This window comes from Dermochelys coriacea, chromosome 1 (assembly GCF_009764565.3).
Source record: "Dermochelys coriacea isolate rDerCor1 chromosome 1, rDerCor1.pri.v4, whole genome shotgun sequence".
NCBI classification, from domain to species: domain Eukaryota; kingdom Metazoa; phylum Chordata; order Testudines; family Dermochelyidae; genus Dermochelys; species Dermochelys coriacea.
The window spans coordinates 315,077,413-315,101,437 of record NC_050068.2 but is presented as its reverse complement, the minus strand read 5'-3'; the positions used below and the strand labels follow the sequence as shown (position 1 = coordinate 315,101,437).

Genomic DNA, 24,025 nt, shown 5'->3' with positions numbered 1-24,025 from the left:
CAGCTTGGTATCGTCCACAAACTTTATAAGTGTACTCTCTATGCCATTATCTAAATCATTGATCAAGATATTGAACAGAACCAGACCCAGAACTGATCCCTACAGGACCTCACTCGTTATGCCCTTCCAGCGTGACTATGAACCACTGATAACTACTCTCTAGGTCACTCGATTACAGACCTAAAAGTGGCAATACTTCAACAAAAAAAACTTCAAAAACAGACTCCAATGAGAAACTGCTGAATTAGAATTAATTTGCAAACTGGATACAATTAATTTAGGCTTGAATAGAGACTGGGAGTATATGGGTCATTACACAAAGTAAAACTATTTCCCCATGTTTATCGCCCCCCCCCCCCCGCGGCCACTGTTCCTCAGGCGTTCTTGTCAACTGCTGGAAATGACCCACCTTGATTATCACTACAAAAGGTTCTCCCCCCCCCCCCCCGCTCTCCTGCTGGTAATAGCTCACCTTAAGTGATCACTCTGGTTACAGTGTGTATGGTAACACCCATTGTTTCATGTCCTCTGTGTATATAAATCTCCCCACTGTATTTTCCACCGAATGCATCCGATGAAGTGAGCTGTAGCTCATGAAAGCTTATGCTCAAATAAATTTGTTAGTCTCTAAGGTGCCACAAGTACTCCTTTTCTTTTTACTCTCTAGGAACGATTTTCCAACCAGTTATGCAGCCACCTTATAGTAGCTCCATCTAGGTTGCATTTCCCTGGTTTGTTTATGAGAAGATCATGTGACACAGTATCAAACGCTTTACTGAAATCAAGATACACCCTGTCTACCACTTCCCCCCTATCCACAAGGCTTGTTACCCTGTCAAAGAAAGCTATCAGGTTGTTTTGACATGATTTGTTTTTGACAAATCCATGCTGACTGTTACTTATCACCTCATTATCTTCTAGATGTTTACAAATTGATTGCTTAATTATTTGCTCCATTATCTTTCCGGGTACAGAAGTTAATCTGACTGGTCTTTAATTCTCTGGGTTGTCCTTATTTCCTTTTTTATAGATATATTATAGATATATATTTATTACAGATATACTATATTTGCCCTTTTCCAGTCTGCTGGAATGCCTCCTGTCTTCCATGACTTTTCAAAAATAAGTGCTTATGGCTCAGCTACCTCTTCAGTAAGCTCCTTGAGTATTCTAGGATACATTTCATCAGGCTCTGGTGATTTGAAGACATCTAACTTGTCTAAGTAATTTTTGACTTGTTCTTTCCCTATTTTAGACTCTGATCCTACCTTATTTTCACTGGTATTCACTAGTTTAGATGTGCAATTGCCACTAACCTTCTTGGTGAAAACCAAAACAAACAAGTCATTTTAAGCACTTCTGGGTGAAGAATGATAGCCCTGTGGCCAGCCAGAGACCAACACGAATGTGAAAGAACATTTTGGTTAAGGATACCAGAGTAAAATGCTGCTCATATAGAAAGTGCAATGTGATTAAAGTCTATGGAGACTAGATGGACCTTGGGTTTTAAGATGTTGACGAAAGTACATCCTTCAACCCATTACATGTAGACAGTAAACTGGAAAGAACATGATTAGTCTGACTTAGATGGAAGAAAGGCTGAGATGACCGGATTTAGACGTGTGAGTCTAGCACAGGGCTGGGCAAACTTTTTGACCTGAGGGCCACATCGCGTTTACAAAATTGTATGGAGGGCTGGTTAGGGGAAGCTGTGCCTCCCCAAACAGCCAGGCATGGCCCAGCCCCCACTCCCTATCCGACCCCCCCCCTTCTTGCCCCGGAAGCACCCCCCCTGGGACTACTGCCCCCTGGACCCTCCCATCCCTGACTGCCCCCCGCTGCCCCATTCAACCCCTCCTCCCATTCCTGACTGCCCCCCCCAGGACCTTTGCCTCATCCAACCACCCCTTCTCCCTGTCCCCTGACAGCCCCCAGGACTCCTGCCCCTATTCAAATCTCCTGTTCCCCATGCTCTAACAGCCCCGACCCCACTCTGAACTCCCCTGCCCTCTATCCAACCCCCACTTCCTGCCCCCTTACTGCACTGCCTGGGCCAGTGGTGGCTGACGGCGCTACAGCTGTGCCGCCCAGAGCACCAGGACAGGCAGCCGCGCAGCCCGGCTGGAGCCAGCCACGCTACCGCGCAGCACAGAGCACCGGGTCAGGCCATGGCTCTGCAGCTGTGCTGCCGCCCAGTGCATTGCGCCCAGTGCATTGCCTCAGTGAGCTGAGGCTGTGGGGGAGGGGGAACAGCAGGGGAGGGGTCGGGGGCTAGCCTCCCCAGCCAGGAGCTCAGGGGCTGGTCAGGATGGTCCCATGGGCAAGAGTTTGCCCACCTCTGGTCTAGCAAGACTAGGGGTACAATTTTCAAAAAGTATTGAAATGACTCAGGGGCCCTTAGTGATTTAGGCCCCTAGGAATCTAAATCCCCTTGCCTTTGTGATATGGAGGCTCCTAAGTGCCCAAGTCACCTAGGTACTTTTGAAAATTTTATTCTAACTCTTTGCTACAGGCTTATCTCTAAACGTCCCCTATTTATGTCTGAAGAAATACAGTATGATGCACAGGGCTTCAGCCTAAGTGGGTGATTTAGTGATACCAACAAGAAGACTTTAAATGTCAGAAAACTAGACACTGAGACAGCCGTGGATTTGTTTTTTGAGGAGACAGGGGGTGGCCCCTGAGTAGGAGCTATAACCTTTAAACACACACTTTAAACTCTGCCTCCTGCCCCGACGCTGCTCCTGGGGAAGTAGGAGCAAGGGCAGGACGGATTAGATTAGATTGGATATTAGATTGGATATTAGATTAGATTGGATATTAGGAAAAACTTTTTCACTAAGAGGGTGGTGAAACACTGGAATGCGTTACCTAGGGAGGTGGTAGAATCTCCTTCCTTAGAGGTTTTTAAGGTCAGGCTTGACAAAGCCCTAGCTGGGATGATTTAACTGGGACTTGGTCCTGCTTTGAGCAGGGGGTTGGACTAGATGACCTTCTGGGGTCCCTTCCAACCCTGAGATTCTATGATTCTATGATTCTATGACGGGGTGACTGCAGCCGCAGTATCGAGTGGGTCGGTTCAGTGGGTGCGTTGGTTCCGCTTTGAGCAGGGGGGTGGACTCACTAGATGACCTCCTGAGGTCTCTTCCAACCCTAATCTTCTAGGATTCTGTGCTCTGCCACAGCAGGCTCAGGAGAGAGGCAAGCTCTGCAGCGCCCCAGCCGCTTCGCTCGGGGCAGGGGAGCCGGCCGCAGCCCACACCAAGCCCCCTCTCTGGCAGCAGGCGGCCGCGCTGGGCAGCGGCACCAGCCCCACGCCCCGGCTCCCAGCCCGGGCAGAGGGGAAACTACTCGCAGCAGCGTGGCACGTGCGCTGGCGGGGCACCCTGGGAGCTGCAGTGTATCATCCCCCGCTTCCCGGTACGGCGCCGCCCAGGGGGAACTACAGCTCCCAGGGTGCAGAGCGACCCGCTTTTCTCCTCCCCCCCCCTCCCCGCCCCGTATGAATGACTAATACAACATGTTGTCCGGCGGCTAACGTGCCCCTCGGAGCAGGAGAGCGCTGCTCGCCTCGGCTTCTCCTCCCGCCCCCCCCCCCCCCGGGGCGGTGCCTGAGCAGCCGCGAGCCAGCCTGCCTCCCTCCCGGGGCACTCACCCTCGAGCGGCGCCCGCGCGAAGTAAGTCAGTGGGGGTGGGGCGGGGGCTTAATTCTCCATCCCGGCTCGTCCGGGCTCAGTGCACCGAGGCGGGGGCTGCCCTGGCTGCTCCCCGGCGCCGGCGTGTTGTTGCCATGTTGCAGCTGTGCGGCGGGCGCGGGCCGTTTGGGGAGTCCGCGGTCCGTGCGGCAGCGCCCCTGTGCCTGCCTGCGACAGTGCGTCCAAGCATCCGGAGGGGGGTGGGGCTGTCACATTTGTTCCTCCTGCTTCACGTATTCCAGGCTCTTGGCAGAGATTTTGCCAGGAGGGAAGTTTAATATGAAGATCCAGGATATCCGCCTTTGCTTCCCAAGTCTCCCCCCTCCTTCCCCCCCAGCCGCGCCGCCCCCGCCCACCTCTGCTTAACGTGTTTCACTCGAAAATATCGCCTCTCTTAGGGATTCTCCACCCTGAAGTGGGTTTCTTCTTTGGGCGAAGGGCGTGCGTGTGAGGGGAGAGTTCAGAAAATGTCATAGTTGCCGAGCTTTTGTTTGATCAGGAAGTTGGTAGCATATGGGGGTGGAGGGCTGAGAAAATTCATAGCCTGGGACTCCTGTAGTCTTTCCAGGGACCTTGTGACCAGTCAGAAACTGACCCTGCCGTGCTATTTAAAGTATGTGTCACAAAGTACTTGTATGAAGTAAAAGCTTCTTCTAATCACCTCCTGCTCTGCCCTGCAACTGCTTCATTCCTTTCCCAGGTGTTGGGGGTGGCTCACGTTGCTCATGACAGTCAGACAATTAGGAACAGGGCACTTTTAAACCTACAATTCCTAGCAAGTTTTATGCAAGGTACTGTGCACGTGCATGAACAGCTCTTTCCGTGGGAGAAATCTCTTCACAAGCAGAATTGTTTGGCATTCGTTTCATAGTCGGCAAAGTTCTGGAGCTTTGGGAAGAGTTATCTTTTTAACAAACTTCAAAAGAAAATCAGAGGCAGTCATGAAGGGGCAAAAGTGCATCAACTTAAACCAAACGTTGCAAATTGTTATATCTGTTGCTGAATAACTTTTAAACAACTTTCAGGGCTCCCCTACACCTCACTGTATAGTGGAGAAAATAAATGAAAATCAATATTAGGCTTAAATAAACTGCAAGCCTTAAGTTCTGTGTGAGGATGTACAATGTGATAAAGGTACAATTATTGATGCGTGTGAATAACCGGATAGAATGGCTGTCAGATTTTCTGTCAACAAAGCAATGTAAATGAAGTAGGCATGTTCTTGTGGACTGAGGACATGGTTGGGAGGTAGGAACTCTAACCCAGGATATGCCACTGCCTTGCTAGATGGCCTTATGCAAGTTGCTTCAGTTCCCCCTTTTGTGAAACGGAGATAATGATGTTCAGCTCAGAGACAGCAGGACTTAAAACATTAAAGGTGATATATAAAGGAGGGGGGGGGGGGAAGCCATTTTTCCCACCACCTGTCCCCTGAGCTGCATTCAGGGCTAAAGCAGCACGAAGCACTTAAAAAAGCTTTCTTCGTACATCATAGCTTCCTAGTTTCCAAGGCCAGAAGGGACCACTGTTGTCCTCTAGTCTGATTGCCTATACAACACAGGCCAATGGCCATAGAACTTCCTCAGCATAATTTGTAGAACAAGAGTGGATATAAACCCAATTTAAAGTAAAAAAATCCATCTTTAAGACAGTGCAACCATTTGCAGGAGCACAAATTCTTGTACAAATTCCCGTTGGTTTCAATAGGTCTGTATCCTGGTGCATGAGCCTTTATTAACAGGCGGTATGGCAGGATCAGGATCTTGGTGGTTGTGTGGTGATTTGAAAACAGAAAGTGCTAAGAGCTTTAGACACTTTTGTGATTGTTTGTTTGTTTTTTGTTTTACTTCAATCTTAAAAAAAACAACCACTACCACTCCCTCCCCCCCATTTTTATCTTGTACTCCTGTTTTCTTGTCAGCTGCTAGTGTTGTGCCATAATTTACAGTAAACTCCTGTGAAATAAAGAGCTTGAATTAAGCTCTAAAAGTAGTCGTCTTTCACAGACCTTGGTAGCAAATTTTTGGCCTCAAACCTGCCAGTATGAGCATCTTCTGAATTCCCAACATGCTTAACTTTACTCAGATGAGTAGTTCCAGTGTACTTTATATTAGGGACTATTCCCATGTGTTGCTTGCTGTTTGCAGGATTGGAGTATTGATTTTTAACCAGTTTCCAGGAAAAGTGTTTGACTTTTGGGTGTGTTTTTAGTAAGGATTTACCTATGTGAGAGACTTTCATTTTGTATTTATTAAAGTAGAAAATAACTTGACAACTGCTAACTCTCGCTTCTGGAGGAAAATTGCCCAAGAGATTAAACTTTTTGCAGTGACTCTGTACTTGTGCATGCATGGTACTGTACGCACACACACACACGCACGGAAATTTGCTTCAAGGACTTTCAGTCCTCCATTTTCAGCAAACATTAAGCTTACACACAGGAAAAAATACATTTACATAACATTATCTCTAGATATTTAAATTGCTTGACTGTAGTGGGTTGTATGGGTTTCTTGGTTTAAAAAATAATGTAGAGATATGGTTATAGAATTCATTATCCTGTCCTTTTTCTGTTTGTGAATTAAGCAGACTCTGTCACATTTCAGCAATTTGATTTTTCTAAGTTCTGGGTTGTGATTGGGTTTTTTTTGTTGTTGTTTTGGTGTGTGTCATGCCTGTAACATTGGCATCTAACTGTAATATCTCAGTGTTCTAACTGTATACTCACGTCTTGTTTAATTCAGTGATGACAGCGTTAAATGGATTTTTTTGGATGGGGGTGTGTGTGTATTCTTACTGCTACATGCTGAAAAATTATAAGTCAGGCACAGACCTAAGGCCTTTCTTGTTTTTGGGAAAGGGAGGTGAGTGTGGAGGGAAACCACCTGGAATAGGAATAAAATGTGTTTTGGAGGGTGGGTTTTTGGTTACAATTTTTGTTTATAAATACTGAGATGTAGACTGCCTTATGCATCAAATGTGATTGTTCTTTCTTGAGCAATAATATTGAAGCAGGTGGGCAGACTTGTAGGAAAGAGATCTTTTATTGAGTATGTTGAGTGGACAGATCCAAAATTCTGGAGGGTGTTGAGATCTAGTGTTCTGGTCGGGTCTACCTCTAACTATAAGTTAAACAGGAAGCTGGGGGGAGCAAGTAGATATGCTGGAGGGTAGGGATAGGGTCCAGAGTGACCTAGACAAATTGGAGGATTGGGCTAAAAGAAATCTGATGAGGTTCAGCAAGGACAAGTGCAGAGTGCTGCACTTAGGCGGAAGAATCTCAGGCACCGCTACAGGCTGGGGACCGACTGGCTAAGCGGCAGTTCTGCAGAAAAGGACTTGGGGATTACAGGGGACGAGAAGCTGGATATGAGTCAACAGTGTGCCCTTGTTTCCAAGAAGGCTAATGGAATATTGGGCTGCATTAGTAGGAGGGTTGCCAACAGATCGAGGAAAGTAATTATTCTCCTTTATTCGACACTGGTGAGGCCACACTTGGAGTATTGCGTTCAGTTTTGGGGGCCCCCCCATTACAGAAAGGATGTAGACAGATTGGAGAGAGTCCAGCGGAGGGCAACCAAAATGATTAGGGGGATGGGGCACACGCCTTATGAGGAGAGGCTGAGGGAACTGGGCTTATTTAGTATGCAGAAGAGAAGAGTGAGGGCAGGGATTTGATAGCAGCCTTCAACTACCTGAATGGGGGTTCCAAAGAGGATGGAGTTCGGCTATTCTCAATGGTGGCAGAAGATAGAACAAGGAGCAATGGTCTCAAGTTGCAGTTTTGGAGGTCCAAGTTGGATATTAGGAGAATGTTCACTAAGAGGGTGGTGAAGCACTGGAATGGGTTATCTAGGGAGGTGATGGAATCTCCATCCTTAGAGGTTTTTAAAGCCCGGCTTGACCTGGCTGGGTTGATTTATTTGGGGTTGGTCCTGCTTTGAGCAGGGGATGGACTAGAGATGACATCCTGAGGTCTCTTCCAACCCTAATCTATGATTCTATGAATATAAAATACTACACACATACTTCATGGCAGAATTATTTTCAAGGAAAGCTGAAGGCATAAAGAAGTCATAGCTCTGCTGGGGCTACAGAATTTGTGAACTAGCAGCCTGGAGAGTGGAATCCACATGCATTTCTGCGTCCTTGGTACCAAACTCAACTAAGTTCCTCCTAGACCCTGACACACTTTCTCCAGTTCCACTCATCAGCTACATATTTCATATTTTATAACAAACGAATAATTAATTTCTAGTCCCACAAAATGTCCACAGGCCAGAGGTTACTAGCACTTAGCATATAGAGCTCTGAGGAAGCCATAGGTTCTTATACAATGCTTATCACCTTATTAACTGAGCTCTTTCCAGTAGTGCATTACGGTATGTGACTAATATCTATCACATGGGGCTTGTTCTGTCATCCTTTCTCCAGAGGGAGAAGTGTGTGTGCAATGTAGTGAGGGTCTAGTGGTAGAGGTGCAATTTCCCATCACTATTCATTGAATGCATCTCTCCGGGAAGGACTCAAACTATCTTGGCACAATACTCTGGACCCCTGCGACGTCTTTCAGGTGAGACTGCAGAATCTCATGGTCAGCGGTGTCGAATGCCGAAGAGTGATTCAAAAGGATGAGAATAAATGCCTATCCTCTATCCATCGACAGCAGGCAATCATCCATCAGTGCCACTAAAGCAGTTTCGGTCCCATGTCATAGCCTGAATCTAGATTGTGAGAAGTCTAGAATATTAGCTCCAGTTAAAACGGGTTCTTCTTGGTGAAGTCATATCTTTACCATGGACTTTAGACAGGCACTTAGTTCTTGAGCTAATGTGATTCTTCAACAGATGACCAGACGTGGACTGTACTACTTCTGCCTCTTTATCACCTCTTTCAAAATCTGGCAACCTGTCTTTTCTCAGCGGGTGTGGATTTTCCAGAGTCAGTTTAAACTCAGCTGCTGAAATACGTTGATACAAGTATTCCCTGACACACAAGAAGGCAGAACCATGATCTGCAACCAACTGTGGTCAGAGCTAGTTGCTCCTGTTAAGTCTCAGAGGTGTGGGTGGTGCTGGGGAAATGTGTAAGACATAGAATAGGTCACCTTGGTGATGGTTTTGAAACAGTTCCAATTCCTAAATTTGTGTCTGTTGCATCATTGGGCACCAGATTTCATCTGATGCCTCATGTTGGATATTTGTAGTATGTAAATAGAAAAGAGATACTACTTGGAAATGGAAGATGAGTTGTCTGTAAATATTGTAAGATTTTATTTATAAGCATTTAAATTGTATCAGCCTTAACTCCTTCGTGCAGTTCTGTTGTTTTGTGATAAAAGTAAAAAGAGACATAGGAACATACCAATTGGTTGGCTAAACTTTCATACTGGGTAAAATATTAGGTTGGGGAAGGGAATCATAGATACACAAAAGGGAGCAATAGATGAGTCATAAGTATAATGAGTCATGACAAAACTCTGTATCTTCAGCTCCAAAACACAGGTTTGTGCCTACCACTTATGCAAAAAGAGTTATTTGGTTAGTGAGGAGTAGTAGTAGGATCTTATCCTCTGTGGACTACTTGTTAGAGTGGGATGGGACATACTTATCCAGCATATTACATAAGCAACATGGATTCACAATAAGCTGGCTGTACCTGACAAACTCAAAAAGCTATCTCTGATAAAATTACAGTTTTAGTATACAAAAGGAATGCAGTAGATTTTAATGTATGTAGACGTGAGTGAGATTTTAATTACGCTTTTTCATTGAAAACAAACATAAATTGTGTTCTGTCGAAGAATATTGAAGTATCATGGGGCGAGATGGCTCAGGGTTTGCTAATGGAGTACAGAGCCTTTTTACATGTGGTTGCTGGTTTGAATCCAGCCCTGGTCATTAATGACCATTGTTACATTTTGTGGCTGTTCTGTGATCTAAGAGAAGTACTTTAGTGGTCTCAGCCTAGTGTCCATAGGATGAACGTTCATATTGCAGTTTGCACTAATTGGCATCCTTGGCAGAGAGGCCTGGGACTGAATGTGCATCAAGGTGGATCGTCTTTTCCCTAAAACACCTGGCTCTGTCCGAACACAGGATAATGGGCTAGATGGACCATTGGTCTGACCCAGTATGATCGTTCTTGCATTCGCTCCTCCCTAGCACTGATCCCAAAAGAGCAGGGCTGAGGCATATTGGCACATCAGCATGAGGAAATATGCACAGCTAACAAAGACGTGTGCTATCCCTGTTTGTGGGTAAAGAGGACTTCAGACTGAAGGGTTGTTGGTACCAAATTTGCTCTACAAAAATAAAAGGGATTGGAAATTTCAATAGAAGTTGGCACCTAGGTGCTTTTGAAAATCCCATTAGGTGCCTAAATACATTTAAAAATCTGGCCCTTTGGCTCTTAGTGCCTCAGTTTTCCATCTGTAAAAAGCAATTAATCTTGCTTCCCTACCTCAGGGTTTATGAAGATAAATACATTAAAGTTTGTGAGATGCGCAGATACTATAGTAATGGTGGGCCATATGAGTACCTTAAATAGACATTGCAGACAATTGGACATGTTTTAATTCTTTCCTGGGTATCTGGCTGGTGAATCTTGCCCATATGCTCAGGGTTTAGCTGATCGCCATATTTGGGGTCAGGAAGGAATTTTCCTCCAAGGCAGATTGGAGAGGCCCTGGAGGTTTTTCGCCTTCCTCTCTAGCATGTGGCATGGGTGACTTGAGGGAGGCTTCTCTGCTCCTTGAAGTCTTTAAACCATGATTTAAGGACTTCAATAGCTCAGACATAGGTGAGGTTTTTTGTAGGAGTGGGTGGGTGAGATTCTGTGGCCTGTGCTGTGCAGGAGGTCGGACTAGATGATCAGAATGGTCCCTTCTGACCTTAGTATCTATGAATCTATGTTTTATAAAAAGTTGTTGAAAGTTTGTTTCAATGAAAAATTAAAACAAGTTGTAGCAAGTTTCTTCCTGCTGTTTCTGACCAGTTATACCAATGATGCTTGTGCATAGACTGTAATAAACACAAAGCAGTTCTAGAAACAGAGAAAAATATACTGTATTTCCCTAATGAAGATGATGATGATGATAAAATGTTGGGGGAAACGAATGCTATTTTTCAAGTTTCTGCAGAGATAATAATGAAGAATAAATACTGTATTGGCTTAAAAAAACCTGATTTCAAAAAAGTAGTTGACCACATCATATCATTAATAGAAAGTGAGAGAATTTTTAAAAAGCATTTTGTTGATTGACTCCAATTCATTGTCTGAATGGAACAAGTTCTTTAATATTCAGGTGCATTCAGACAAAGATATAAGGCCAAATTCAATCTTAGTGTAAGGGGGTGTGTGTGTGTGTGTGTGTGTGTGTGTGTGTGTGTGTGTGTGTGCGCGCGCGCTATTTTTACTGATCTGCCTGAAAGTCCTTTCTTCTTATGCTATGCTTGAAATATGTTCCTACAAAGTGATAGTAACAACAGGGGAGGTGAGGAATGACTCTTTAACGGTAACTTGTTTTTAGTGTCTTTCAGTTTAAAATCTTGTCTGAACTCTGCATTCATGTTTCTGATGACTGTGTGTTTATCCTCTGTTTGCAGTGGGGAGAGTAAGAGTTCAGGGACAATTTCAGGTATCTAATTATACAACAAGAACTGAAACAGTGTGGTGAACCAAGACACCATATGCTAGGAAAAAAAACCGTAATCTGCAACCAATAGTTTACTAATAGAGTCCACCCAAAGAGACAGCAAGCATTCTGACACTCCTACTCTCGCTGATTCCTTTTCCCCACCATCAATGTACCTGCAGTGTCCAAGGTAGAGGTGGTGTTACACATCATACATTGACTAAACATGCTGGATGCCTTCCTGAACTGACCTTGGAATACCCATCGTTGGCGAGGCTGTTAGGAGAATACAAGGCCTGGTGTGATACAGTGCCAGCCTTTACTTTGGGGAAATCTGCTTTTTCACTATATCATTTATTCATTTCATTTTGTGCAGGATAGGAATTACTGGAAAAGCATGTTCCTTCCTTCAAAGATCTTCAAGTAAATCTGGGTAGCCAACCTCCCCCCGCCCCCCCAAAAAAATCTTTTAGGGAAGGATATTGCAGCCTCTTCTCCCCAATCCAGGAAATGTCAGTGTAAGTGAAGATGGCTGCCTGCCCAAGCTGTCTTGCAGCAGGAGGATGATAATAATAATATCACCACTTAGATTTTATGCAATGCTTTTCATGAGGGAACTTTCATCAGTTTCCCCATTTTATAGATTGTGCAGCTGAGGCACAGGGAGGTAAAGTGAATTGGCTGAGGTTACCCAGCAGGCCAGTCTTATTGGGATCCGGGAAGTGGGCGGGCGAAGCCTGTCCACTGCTAAAGGATCCCCCCAGCCTAAAAGGGGGATCCACAGGACCTAGATACCCAGAAAATTCCAGGGGACAACTAATGAAATAACAGGGACAGGAGTGCGGTCAAAGGGTCAAACGAAGGGAACACCGAGCAGAGAACCCCGGACAGCGCCCACTGCTCCACAAAGGCGTCAAGGGAGTCGGAGGACGCCGCCCAGAGGAACTGTGCCCGGATATGTGAACGGACCAAGGATCGGAAATAGGCCCCACAGTCACAGGAGACTCCATCGGCCAACCTCCTCACTCTGGTTTTATAGATGGCCATTTTAGCTAGGGCCAGGAGGAGGTTGACCAGGAGATCCCATGACTTTGTGGGGCCACGGATAGGGAGTGCATAAATGAGAAGGTGAGGGGAGAAGTGCAACCAAAAACGTAATAAAATATTGGTGAGGAGTCGGAATAGGGGCTGCAGCCTGGCACACTCCAAGTATACATGTGCCAGGGTATCCCTCACGCCACAAAAGGGGCAGGTGTCTGGGATTGAAGTGAACTGCGCTAAGTACACGCCCGTGCTCACGGCTCCGTGAAGGAGCCGCCAACTGACATCCCCGGCGGGCCTTGGGACTAAGGTGGAATATAGGCTGGCCCACCGGGGCTCCTCCCGCTCCAAAGATGGTAGGAGGTCCCGCCATTTTGTATCGGGGCAGGACACGAGGGTGAGGGCGTAAAGGGTGTGGAGGATGAGCGTGTAGAGATGTTTTCTTGGCGCGGTTTGAAAGCAGACCGGCTGCATCTCGTGCAGCCGGCTTCTAGTGAAGGGGTCGGTTGGGCCCACAGGGCAGGGGTCCAATTAAAAGGTCTGGCGGGCCTGGGGTAGCGGGTGGGCGGGGCGTGCCCTCGTGCAGAACCCGGTCGAGATGAACCCGAGCAGCGGGCGGCAGAGCGGCCTTCACCTCCTGAAGTATGCGCCGGGGAGTACAAGGTCTGGAAAGCCCCATGCGCTGAGCGAGCGTCAGGGGATCCAGCCAGTCTCCCCGGTCATAGTCCAGGAGGTCTCCGATTCTTGTGACCTCTGCCAGGACCAACCTCTGGTGCACCGAGCGGGACTCCGCCACCTGCACATGAAGCTAGGGGTTGTGTAGCAGGGGCTCCACGAGGAGATCTGCCCCCTTGATGGCCGCCACGGACCTGGTCGTTGAAAAGAGTTTCCAGGTCCGGAGGAGGTCCTGGTAGAAGACCGGCAGCCCGGAGAGGTCTCGCGGAAGACCTCTCGGATGGAGATAAAGGAGCTGCCGGTCATATCGGAGCCCTCGGAAGTGGCGCAGGAAGGCGTGCGCTAGTATGCGCCACGCCGGACTACCTGCACCATAAAGGAGCCTCTGCAGGGTCTGGAGGCAGAAGACATGGACCTGAGTGAGCAGACATTTTAGGCCCTGCCCTCCCTCCTCCAGAGGTAGATGGAGAACCCCTGCAGGGACCCAGTGCAGTCCTGACCAAAGAACTCCAGAATCGATGTCCGGAGGTTGGCAAGGAAATCCGGGGCCGGGACCAGGGTGTTGAGCCGGTACCAGAGCATGGACAGGACTAGTTGATTAAGCGCTAGCGCTCTCCCTCGAAGGGAGAGGCACCGGAGTAGTCCTGTCCATTTCCGGAGCCGCTCTATCACCCCGCCCTCTAAATTCTGCCAGTTCTCCAGCAGAGAGGGATGCGTGGCAGAAAGGTAAACGCTGAGATAGAGCAGTGGACCCGTGCTCCACCGGATGGCCTGAAGCGCGGGTGGGAGGGAGCTCGCCTGCCGCCAGTCCCCTACCACCAAGCCAGACCTCTTGACCCATTTGATCTGCGCGGAGGAGGCTGCCGAATAGATGGCCTGGCAAGCCTCCATCCGCGCCAAGTCGCCCGGGTCCTGGACCACAACGAGCATGTCATCAGCATACGCTGACAGGACCAGCCGCAGCTCCGGCTCCCGCAGCACCAACCCTGTCAACCTCCTTCGGAGGAGACAGAGGAAGGGCTCGATCGCCAGAGCGTACAGCTGGCCCGAGAGGGGGCACCCCTGCCGTACTCCTCGCCCGAAGCTGACCGGTTCGGTCAGGGTCCGGTTGAGCCTGACCAAACACTCTGCGGAGGCGTACAGCACCCGGAGAAAACTCACAAACTTGGGTCCGAAGCCAAATGCTTGCAGAGTGCTCAGGAGATGCCCGTGATCCGCCAGTGGCAGAGCCAGGAAAAGAACCCAGGTCTCCTGAGTCCTAATCCAATGCTCTCTTCGCTAGGCAAAACTGCTGAATTTCAGGAAATGTCCCAGTCTCACTCCTGCTATGGGTTGCACTGACTCTGGGGTCCTTGACCTTGTGGAAGGCTTTGCATAACTTGGAAATATGAGTCGTCTTTTGTTGCAGTGCTGAGACCCGTGAACAGGAGTTGGGTAATTTTTTGAGATTCCCTAGTATTATGTGGTTGTATGTTACTGTATTGCATACAAAAAGAAACTACACTATAAGAATGTTAAAATTGAAAAGTCAAGCACTGAGAAGTTAGGAAAAGGCTGAATTAAGGTTGCCTGTGTAACCTTAATTCAGCCTCCTTGTGCATGTACATTCTGATACAGGCTTTAATTACATGATCATATACTATTATTATTTTTCTAGAGGCCTATGCCTTATTCAGTGCACAGGATAGATGCTCACTGAACAAGCAGCTATTCAATCTTTTGTTTTTTCCTCATTGCTCAAACTGTGGCCCCAGTCTTATTTACCACACACTATTCAAACCCTGCTCTGATAAGAGAATTACTCATTTCCTCATGTGCGCTTTTGTATGGCATTCATCCCTGTAGCATCTGAGTGCTTCACAAAACAATAATGCTACTCTGAAACAAAACAATAATGGATTTCTCTTCACGACACCTGGGGAGCTACAGTGGTATTATTCCCATTTTACACATGGGGAACTGAGGCACAGAAGCATTAATGTCAGAAGTGTCTGCTAATTTTGGGTACCTAATTTGAGATGCTATGGGCCTGAGTTTTCAAAGAACATATTACGTTTTATAGCACTTTATTTGTTATGTGCCCAGCTCCCATTGACTTCAGTTGCAGATGTGAGCACTCAGCACTTCTGTAAATCAGACCCCAGGGGTATCAAGATGGAAATCCAGAAAATGAGGAATGCACAATTAGTGGCCACCTGGGAAAAGCTTGGTTAAATGGCTTGCCCAGCATCACACTGGAAACTCTGTGGCAGAAGCATGGATAGAATCCAGTTCTCCAGGGTAGCATCTAACTGACTTTACCATGAGACCATCCTTTCAGTTCCTGCAGTCCCTGGGCTTATTTACTGCAAACCTTCTGACTTTTCAACAAATGAGGCAGGAGTCCTACAGACAACAGCCTCCTTCACTATACAACCCCAACTCATCCCCAGAGCATGTTCCATTCTCGGTACTGCAGCTGTACAAGGCAATTGTCATAGGGTAAGCTGATGTGGTAAGGGTGTCAGCACTCGGATGCATCCTGTGTCAGGTCAGCCCACCTTCCCAGCTGAAGGAAATAAATCCTGTGATCACAGGACTTAAGACTGTGTCTCAGAGCCAGGCTGCTGGGATATAAAGGACAGCTTGAGTTCAGCGCACAGGCTAGATATACAAAGGGAGTAGAGAGGCCCTCCTTAACTGCCAGATAGATGGCCTGGGAGTACAGTCCTGCAGGGAGCAGACCAGGAAGGTTGGAAACCAGTTTGTTGGAGGAAAGCTGAAGCAGAAGTCAGACCTGCCTGGAGTAGTTGGGCTCCTTCAGGAGATCCCAGGACAGGTTTATAACTAGAACTTAAGTTAAGCTGTCTTATTTTGGAGGAATAAAATTTGAGCCCTGAATTAAAAGGACTGAAATCAGGCAGCTGAGAATGTTTTATGATGCACTAGCTGGTGAATTGGCCCATTAAGTTTACACAGGGGTGCTGTGGAGAAAAAAAAACAGTTTGGGATCTTGTGCAGTATGATGATCATTAATTACATGAATGGGGGAAAACTGGCTTGGCAGCAGCACTGCTGAGAAGGATCTGGGAGTTGTGTGGATCACAACTTCAACATGAGTCAGCAATGTGATGCTGTTGCAAAAAAGGCAAATGCATTAACAGAGGCATAGCATGCAAGTCATCGGAGGTGATGATATCGCTCTACTCGGCGCTGTTTAGGCCCCAGCTGGAATACTGTGTCTAGTTTTGGTCACCAATGTATAAAAAGGATGCAGAGTAACTGGAAAGGATCCAGAGGCAAGTGACACAGGTGATCAAAGGGATGGAATAAAGCCATATGAGCAAAGGCTGAAGGAACTGGGTATGTTTAGTTTGGAAAAGAGGCGATTAAGGGGGAATATAATAAGTCTTCAGATACTTGAAAGCCTGCCATAAAAAGATGGAGGAGAATTGTTCTCTTTTGCCACAGAGGGCAGGAGAAGAGGCAGTGGGTTGAAATGATAGCAAAGTGGATTTAGATTAAATCTCGGGCAAAACTTCCTAACTGTAAGAACAGTAGGATAATGGAACAGATGCCTCGGGAGGTTATGAAGCTGCTTCGCTGGAGGTTTTCAAAAGGAGGCTGGATTGCCATCTGTCTTCAATGGTTTAGACACAACAAATCCTGCATCATGGATGAGGGTTAGACTAGATCAGTGTTTTTCAAAGTTTGGGTCATGGCATGTAAGGCACTGGGTCACCTTGCTCGGCACCCAGGGACTCTGGTGGCTCTGGTCAGCACCGCTGACTGAGATGTTAAAAGTCCCGTTGGCAGTACTGCCCAACTAAGGCAGACTAGTGCCTACCTGTTCTGATACCGCGCTGCACTGCGGAAGTGGTAATGGGAGCTGCGCGGAGGGGGAGCGGCGCGTTCAGGCGAGAGCCGCGCGGAGCTGCTTGCATGCCTCTGCCTAGGAGCCAGACCTGCTGCTGGCCGCTTCTGGGGTGCAGCGCAGTCTGTGGTACCAGGACAGGCTGGAAGCCTGCCTCTACACCCCGGCTGCGCCGCTGACCAGGAGCCACCGGAGGTAAGCCCGGGCCCTAAATCCCAGCCCTGAGCTCCCCCAAACCCAGAACCCCTTCCTGCACCCCAAACCCCTCATCCCCAGCCCTGAGCCCCCCCCAATCCAGAGCACTGTCCTGCAGCCCAAACCCCTCATCCCTGGCCTCACCCCAGAGCCTGCACCCTTTGTCCCAGCCCTGAGCCCCCCTGCACATCAAACCCCTCATCCCTGGCCCCATCCCAGAGCTTACACCCGGTGCCCTGACACTTTGCTCCAGCCCAGAGCCCCCTCCTACACCCTGAACCCCTCATTCCTGGCCCCACCCCGCAGCCCTCATCCCCGCACCACAACCCTCTGCCCCAGCCCTGAGCCCCTCCCAAACCCCTCATCCCCAGCTCCTTTGGGTTGTGGGCATCAACGGTTTTCTTCAACTGCGTCCCCAGGAAAAAAAGTTTGAAAACCACTGGACTAGCTGACCCCTGGGTCCCTTCTAACCCTATGATTCTATGAACGAGTGAGCTGAATTAAGGTTGCACAGACAACCTTCATGCTGGCATGTCCTAATTTCTGAGGGCTGGGTTTTGCTATCTCATTTTGTGTGTGGGTGCGTGGGGAGCGGGTTTAAAAAGCAAACTGAAGAAACCAAGGTTTCAGAGTAGCAGCCGTGTTAGTCTGTATTCGCAAAAAGAAAAGGAGTACTTGTGGCACTTTAGAGACTAACACATTTATTAGAGCATAAGCTTTCGTGAGCTACAGCTCACTTCATCGGATGCATTTGGTGGAAAAAACAGAGGAGAGATTTATATACACACACACAGAGAACATGAAACAATGGGTTTATCATACACACTGTAAGGAGAGTGATCACTTAAGATAAGCCATCACCAGCAGCAGGGGGAGGAAAGGAGGAAAACCTTTCATGGTGACAAACAAGGTAGGCTAATTCCAGCAGTTAACAAGAATATCAGAGGAACAGTGGGGGGTGGGGTGGGAGGGAGAAATACCATGGGGAAATAGGTTTCAGAGTAGCAGCCGTGTTAGTCTGTATTCGCAAAAAGAAAAGGAGTACTTGTGGCACCTTAGAGACTAACAAATTTATTAGAGCATAAGCTTTCGTGAGCTACAGCTCACTTCATCGGATGCATTCCGATGAAGTGAGCTGTAGCTCACGAAAGCTTATGCTCTAATAAATTTGTTAGTCTCTAAGGTGCCACAAGTACTCCTTTTCTTCATGGGGAAATAGTTTTACTTTGTGTAATCACTCATCCATTCCCAGTCTCTATTCAAGCCTAAGTTAATTGTATCCAGTTTGCAAATTAATTCCAATTCAGCAGTCTCTCGTTGGAGTCTGTTTTTGAAGCTTTTTTGTTGAAGGATAGCCACTCTTAGGTCTGTGATCGAGTGACCAGAGAGATTGAAGTGTTCTCCAACTGGTTTTTGAATGTTATAATTCTTGAGGTCTGATTTGTATCCATTCATTCTTTTACGTAGAGACTGTCCAGTTTGACCAATGTACATGGCAGAGGGGCATTGCTGGCACATGATGGCATATATCACATTGGTAGATGCGCAGGTGAACGAGCCTCTGATAGTGTGGCTGATGTGATTAGGCCCTATGATAGTATCCCCTGAATAGATCTGTGCACAGAGTTGACAACGGGCTTTGTTGCAAGGATAGGTTCCTGGGTTAGTGGTTCTGTTGTGTGGTGTGTGGTTGCTGGTGAGTATTTGCTTCAGATTGGGGGGCTGTCTGTAAGCAAGGACTGGTCTGTCTCCCAAGATCTGTGAGAGTGATGGCTCGTCCTTCAGGATAGGTTGTAGATCCTTGATGATGCGTTGGAGAGGTTTTAGTTGGGGGCTGAAGGTGATGGCTAGTGGCGTTCTGTTGTTTTCTTTGTTGGGCCTGTCCTGTAGTAGGTGACTTCTGGGTACTCTTCTGGCTCTGTCAATCTGTTTCTTCACTTCAGCAGGTGGGTATTGTAGTTGTAGGAATGCATGATAGAGATCTTGTAGGTGTTTGTCTCTGTCTGAGGGGTTGGAGCAAATGCGGTTATATCGTAGCGCTTGGCTGTAGACAATGGATCGAGTGGTATGATCTGGATGAAAGCTAGAGGCATGTAGGTAGGAATAGCGGTCAGTAGGTTTCCGATATAGGGTGGTGTTTATGTGACCATCGCTTATTAGCACCGTAGTGTCCAGGAAGTGGAGAAACCAAATATCCTTATGTGGAACCATATTGACTCCCACATGGGTCACCAGCAGAGTTGGAACCTTTAGATCCAGAGCACAAACCTCTGCCACTTGGGCTAAATGAGTAATTTATAGCACTGGTAGGTTATCTTCTGCGTAGGCCAACCAGCAGAGAGAGGGAGATGAGGTATGCACTTTGCCAGAGGGGTTCAAAGCTATTTGCTGACAGCATAGGAGTGTTGAGACTAGGGCAGGGGTTCTCAAACTTGGGCTCAGGGCCCCTCAGGAGGTCACAAGGTTATTATATGGGAGGTTGTGAGCTTCAGCCTCCACCCCAAATCCCGCTTTGCTTCCAGCATTTGTAATGGTGCTAATTATATTTAAAAAGTGTTTTTAATTTATAAGTGTGGGGGGGGGTCGCATTCAGAGGCTTGCTGTGTGAAAGAGGTCACCAGGACAAAAGTTTGAGAACCCCTGGACTAAGGAATGTTGTGTTCCATTCCAGGCTATGGAGGAGAGTGTTCTCTAGTGGTTACAGACCCTTCTGCCCTTGGCCCCTCCAGTTTTTACCAGTCTCACCTCCCTCACGTGCCCCTCTTGGCTCCTTGACCTACTTCCCCTTCCCAGTTCTTTTTGACTCCTCATCCCAGTCTCAAACCCCCGCCTTCCCTCTCCCCACCTGCCTCTTTCCCTGTGTCCCAGTCTCCCTAGTTGCCCTTTCCCAAGCCCAGCTCCTTGCCACTCAAGCAATTCCCTCATTCTTCCCCTTGCTGCCTGGGCTCCAGTAATGAGAGTTGTGGCACTACACCCATGTATTCTTCATAGAGATATTATGATATGATTATGGCATAACTATGATTTATTTTATGCAAGATAAGGCATGTGAGATATCATTGGAACGGTTATGAATTACTGAATATGATTGTCCTATTTGTATTCATGTATCATTTTTGTATCTGAAGTTAGGAATATTGTCTATTACAAACGTGTTTACACCTGGAGAATGCCCACTAGGCAGACTGCAGTCAGTCTAGATAGCTGGCTGTGAAGGGCCATTAGGGAAAACAATAGGTTTTAGAAGATGCTAATCTCCCAAGGAAGCCTTCCTGGGGATGCTGCAAACAGCCTCTGAGTTATGGCTGCAGTGACATTTGACCAAGTCATCTGGTACTGGACTCCATGATAATACCAGGGATGGGAATCAAAATGGGAGACACAGGATTCCCGCCATATGCAAAAACTATTTAAGGCAGGGGAGTGACATCATTGTGGTTCGTTCTTCATTGACTCCTCGCCCAAGAAAGAGGACTACTGGAAACACCTGATAACAGAGACTGGACTGCGGGTAAGGGCTGACCCGCAGGCGAGTGTGTTGTCTGTCCTGTGAAAGAAATATCTGGAGTTTTAAGCTGCAAGCAAATGCAGCTTGTCTTCAAGAATCTTGCAATCTGCCTAAAACAACATTTAGGGTGAAAATTTGCTACTTATAATCAGTTTCTTTAGTATATTAAGTTTAGATTGCATGTTTGTTTTATTTGCTAGAAAATCTGCTTTGATCTGTTTGCTATCCCTTATTATCACTTAAAATCTGTCCTTTGTAGTTAATAAACTTGTTTTTGTTTTGTCTAAAACCAGTGTGTGGAAATCATAACTTGGGGCAGAAAGCTGTGTATATTCTCCTCCACACTGAGGGAGGGGGTGAATTTCATGAGCTTATGCTGTACTCAATGCAGTTCTCTATGCAGTTCAAGACAGTATAATTTTGGGTTTACACCCCAGAGGGGATGTGCACTTGAGTACTAGGCAGTTCCTTAGCTGAGCCTTCCCATGCAGAGCTGATGTCTGCATCTATGTACAGCTGCAGCTGGGTGTGTCCCTACCTGTATGTGTGCTGATAAAGTGCAGTCTGAAACCTGGGGGAAGGCTTGACTAGCTTGCCTCAGTAATACAGCATATAGCAGCAATACAGGCTGGTGGGTCAGGTGGGCTCAATGGTACCCCAGTTCCAGGCAGCATCCCGAAGGGGAGGGGGGACTCATCACAGGAGTATTGTGAGCACTGGAGAGAGAGTCTCCCTACTCTCAGTTCTTCTGCTTGGTGCTGCAGCAGTCGCTGGCCGGTGAAAAGAGCAGTTGCAAGGAAAGTCCTGCTCAGTTCCTGCAACCTTGGGGTGGAGTTCTCTGAGTCACTGGGATGGTGCATGTGAAATGTGGTCAGACCATAGGAGCTGTGTGGGGACAGAGCATATACTTTTCAGGACAGATGGAATCTTTGTAGAACTTCAGGCCAAACTCTCAAGTCTCTAATGAGCATGTGCAAACTGAGATGATTTTTTTTTTCCCAGAGGCTCTGAACGTGGAAAAATTTGAACAGATTTTCAGTAAGATCGCAAAAAGCGCATCCTAGTACTATGGCAACACCCTTGCCAAATTTCAAGTCCATGCTCCCAAGCATGGGAGTGCTAAAGATTCTTAACAGTATCGTTGTAAGAATTTTTTAACATGGAAAAACAATATATTTTTCTCTGGTCTTGTTTTTGGAAATGGTTGAACCATTGTCTGAAATCTTCCTCCCTCCCACCCCCTTCCCAAAAAAAAATTGTGGACAGCCGGCATGGTAAATTTCAGCCCAAACAATTAACTTTGGCAAAGCTTTATAAGCGATTGAAAACAGGATCTTAAAATGGAAAGTGTTGGTCAACCTCAACTTTACTGTGCCGCATATCATTTGTATTGCAGTACTGCCTAGAGGACTCCAGATGAGATTGGTGCCCCATTTTGATGGGCATGATACACACAGTGAGAGACAGTGCTTGCCCCAAAGAGCTTACATTCCAAATAGACAGGACAGACCAAGGATGCTGTTGAGGCTAGAATTAACTAGGTAAAGTTCAGAGAAGATTTTTCTGTTAATCGTGCATAGTGGCATCCACAATTTGATGAGAATTGGAGATGGTCATTTTAAATTTTATCTACGTGATTTAGAATCACTTGATGCTTCTGTATAACGAGGCTTGGCAGAACTCAATTTTATTTTATTATTAATAATTTCAACAGGTAATCTCAGTGTTTATTTTTAAGCATTTTTTTCAATTTTTATAAATTTAAATTTTCACTGTTGTGCAAAATTATGGGTGTGGGTGTGTGTCAGACAATGGGAGGGAGTCTGACAGTGAATGACCATTGATATTGAGATTCAAAAAACTAAAGCTTTGTAATTGCTACAACACAAATTGTCAACATCACATGTCAAAATATACAGAGTAAATATCTTTAAATCAAAGTCTAGTTCTCAAGCAGCATTTTTCTTACTTTGCCTATCCATAAATTTCAATTATTATTGATGGAAATAGGTTTTCATTGTTTTTTGTGTGTACAGTGATACTTACTGATAAAAACCTAATCCTTCCAAGCCTATGTATAAGAGTTTTGCTTTTTAACTGGAGCTTGTAATTTACTCTCTAACTCCCAACTGTAGGTAAAAGGCATGTGTGCAAATTTACCAAACCTTTCAGTTTGCCTCTAGAGCTCAGATGTATGCGGATGCTGGAAAAACTCTGGGTATTTGTACATAAATGAGAAAATCCAGTGCCAAGTTGACCTAGTACAAAGGAATAGGTCAGTAACTGCGGCACAGATAATTTGGAGTTATGCTTGTCTGCATTGTCTGTTTAGCATGCAAGCTATTTGGAGCAGGAACTCCCTTTCATTATGTTTATGTACAATGCTACTGAGGCATAAAAGACAGGTGTAAGTTAAAATAGCACTTCAGCTACACCCATCCCTTTACCTTAAGTTTTGCATATGTTTTTTTAAAAAAGAAAAAGCAGGTGGAGTTGTGGGGGTTTTGTTCTTAACTGCACATTGTAAGAAAAATAATTCTGCTTGAAAGAATGTTAGCAATTATGTTGCATACTTACAACTCTTGTCTGCGTACGGACAAATCATCAGGAACTTAATCTCTTGGAGTCTTTGTGTAAGTAATTTTTGTTTTGTTAATGTAGTTTGCCCCACAGGCTCAAAGCCTGATCTGTAGTTGCTCTCTGCATAGCATCCCTCTGACTTCATGGGGAATTCTGCCTACAAAGAGTCAGGTTTTTAGTCTCATTTGGAATTGTCTTGTTGCCTGAACTGCAGTTGTTCTCCCCGTGGCCCCCTCCAGCTTTCTGGGTGACCAGTAGCAGTAGACAACCCTATCATGTGAATCAAGGCTGGTCTATACATATGGGCAGCTGTGTGAGCTACACGCTGATGCTTCTTGCTGCCCAGTTGGATATTTTTTCTTCTAATATCCAACTTTAAGTGGCAGCCAGAAAGCAATAAAAATCCATTTGAATGAAAACTAGAAATCTAGCCTGAAACAAAAGACTTAAATGCTATCCTTTTAATGTACTGCAAGAGAGGTGAAGGAGTATGTACAGTCTCTGTGTCTCATGCATCCTAGTGTGCAAAAAATAAGATAATCTTGGGTGAGCGTCTTCCATGATCTGTTCAGGTAGACTGACTTGATGGAAGGCGAAGTCATGCCTGATTTTATTAGATGTCGTCAATGCGCTACTTGCTGTACAGAGCATGAAGTAAAACCTGGTCCCTGATCCAAAAAGCTTGCATTCTAAGTGTGTGTGTCTGAACAATATTATCTCCATGAACCAGGTTACAGGAGACTCTGATTCCAAGTCCCTGCATGCTCATTATTTCTTTATTGTATTAACATTTATTTTGGTGGTTTAACAATCTGTGGAAGAAGTTTGCATAAGGAAGGAAT

General features: G+C 46.3%; 1 protein-coding gene across 10 annotated transcripts in view; it reads left to right on the top strand.

Moving 5' to 3' along the window:
* The first annotated feature begins 3,430 nt into the window (after positions 1–3,430).
* TRABD (TraB domain containing) overlaps positions 3,431–24,025 on the top strand; it is a 54,327-nt gene continuing 33,732 nt past the window's right edge. For 4 of the 10 annotated variants that reach the window (XR_006275450.1, XR_006275448.1, XM_043495984.1 and 1 more), the window contains exon 1: positions 3,495–3,672. Coding sequence is in view for 4 of the 10 variants with exons in the window: in XM_043495984.1 (XP_043351919.1) it covers positions 3,507–3,672 (166 nt within the window). In the remaining 6 variants the exon portion in view is untranslated. Of the gene's footprint in view, positions 3,678–22,762; positions 22,879–23,160; positions 23,237–24,025 lie in introns of those variants that run through there. The other 6 variants (XM_038380950.2, XM_043495970.1, XM_043495997.1 and 3 more) reach the window with 6 other exon arrangements.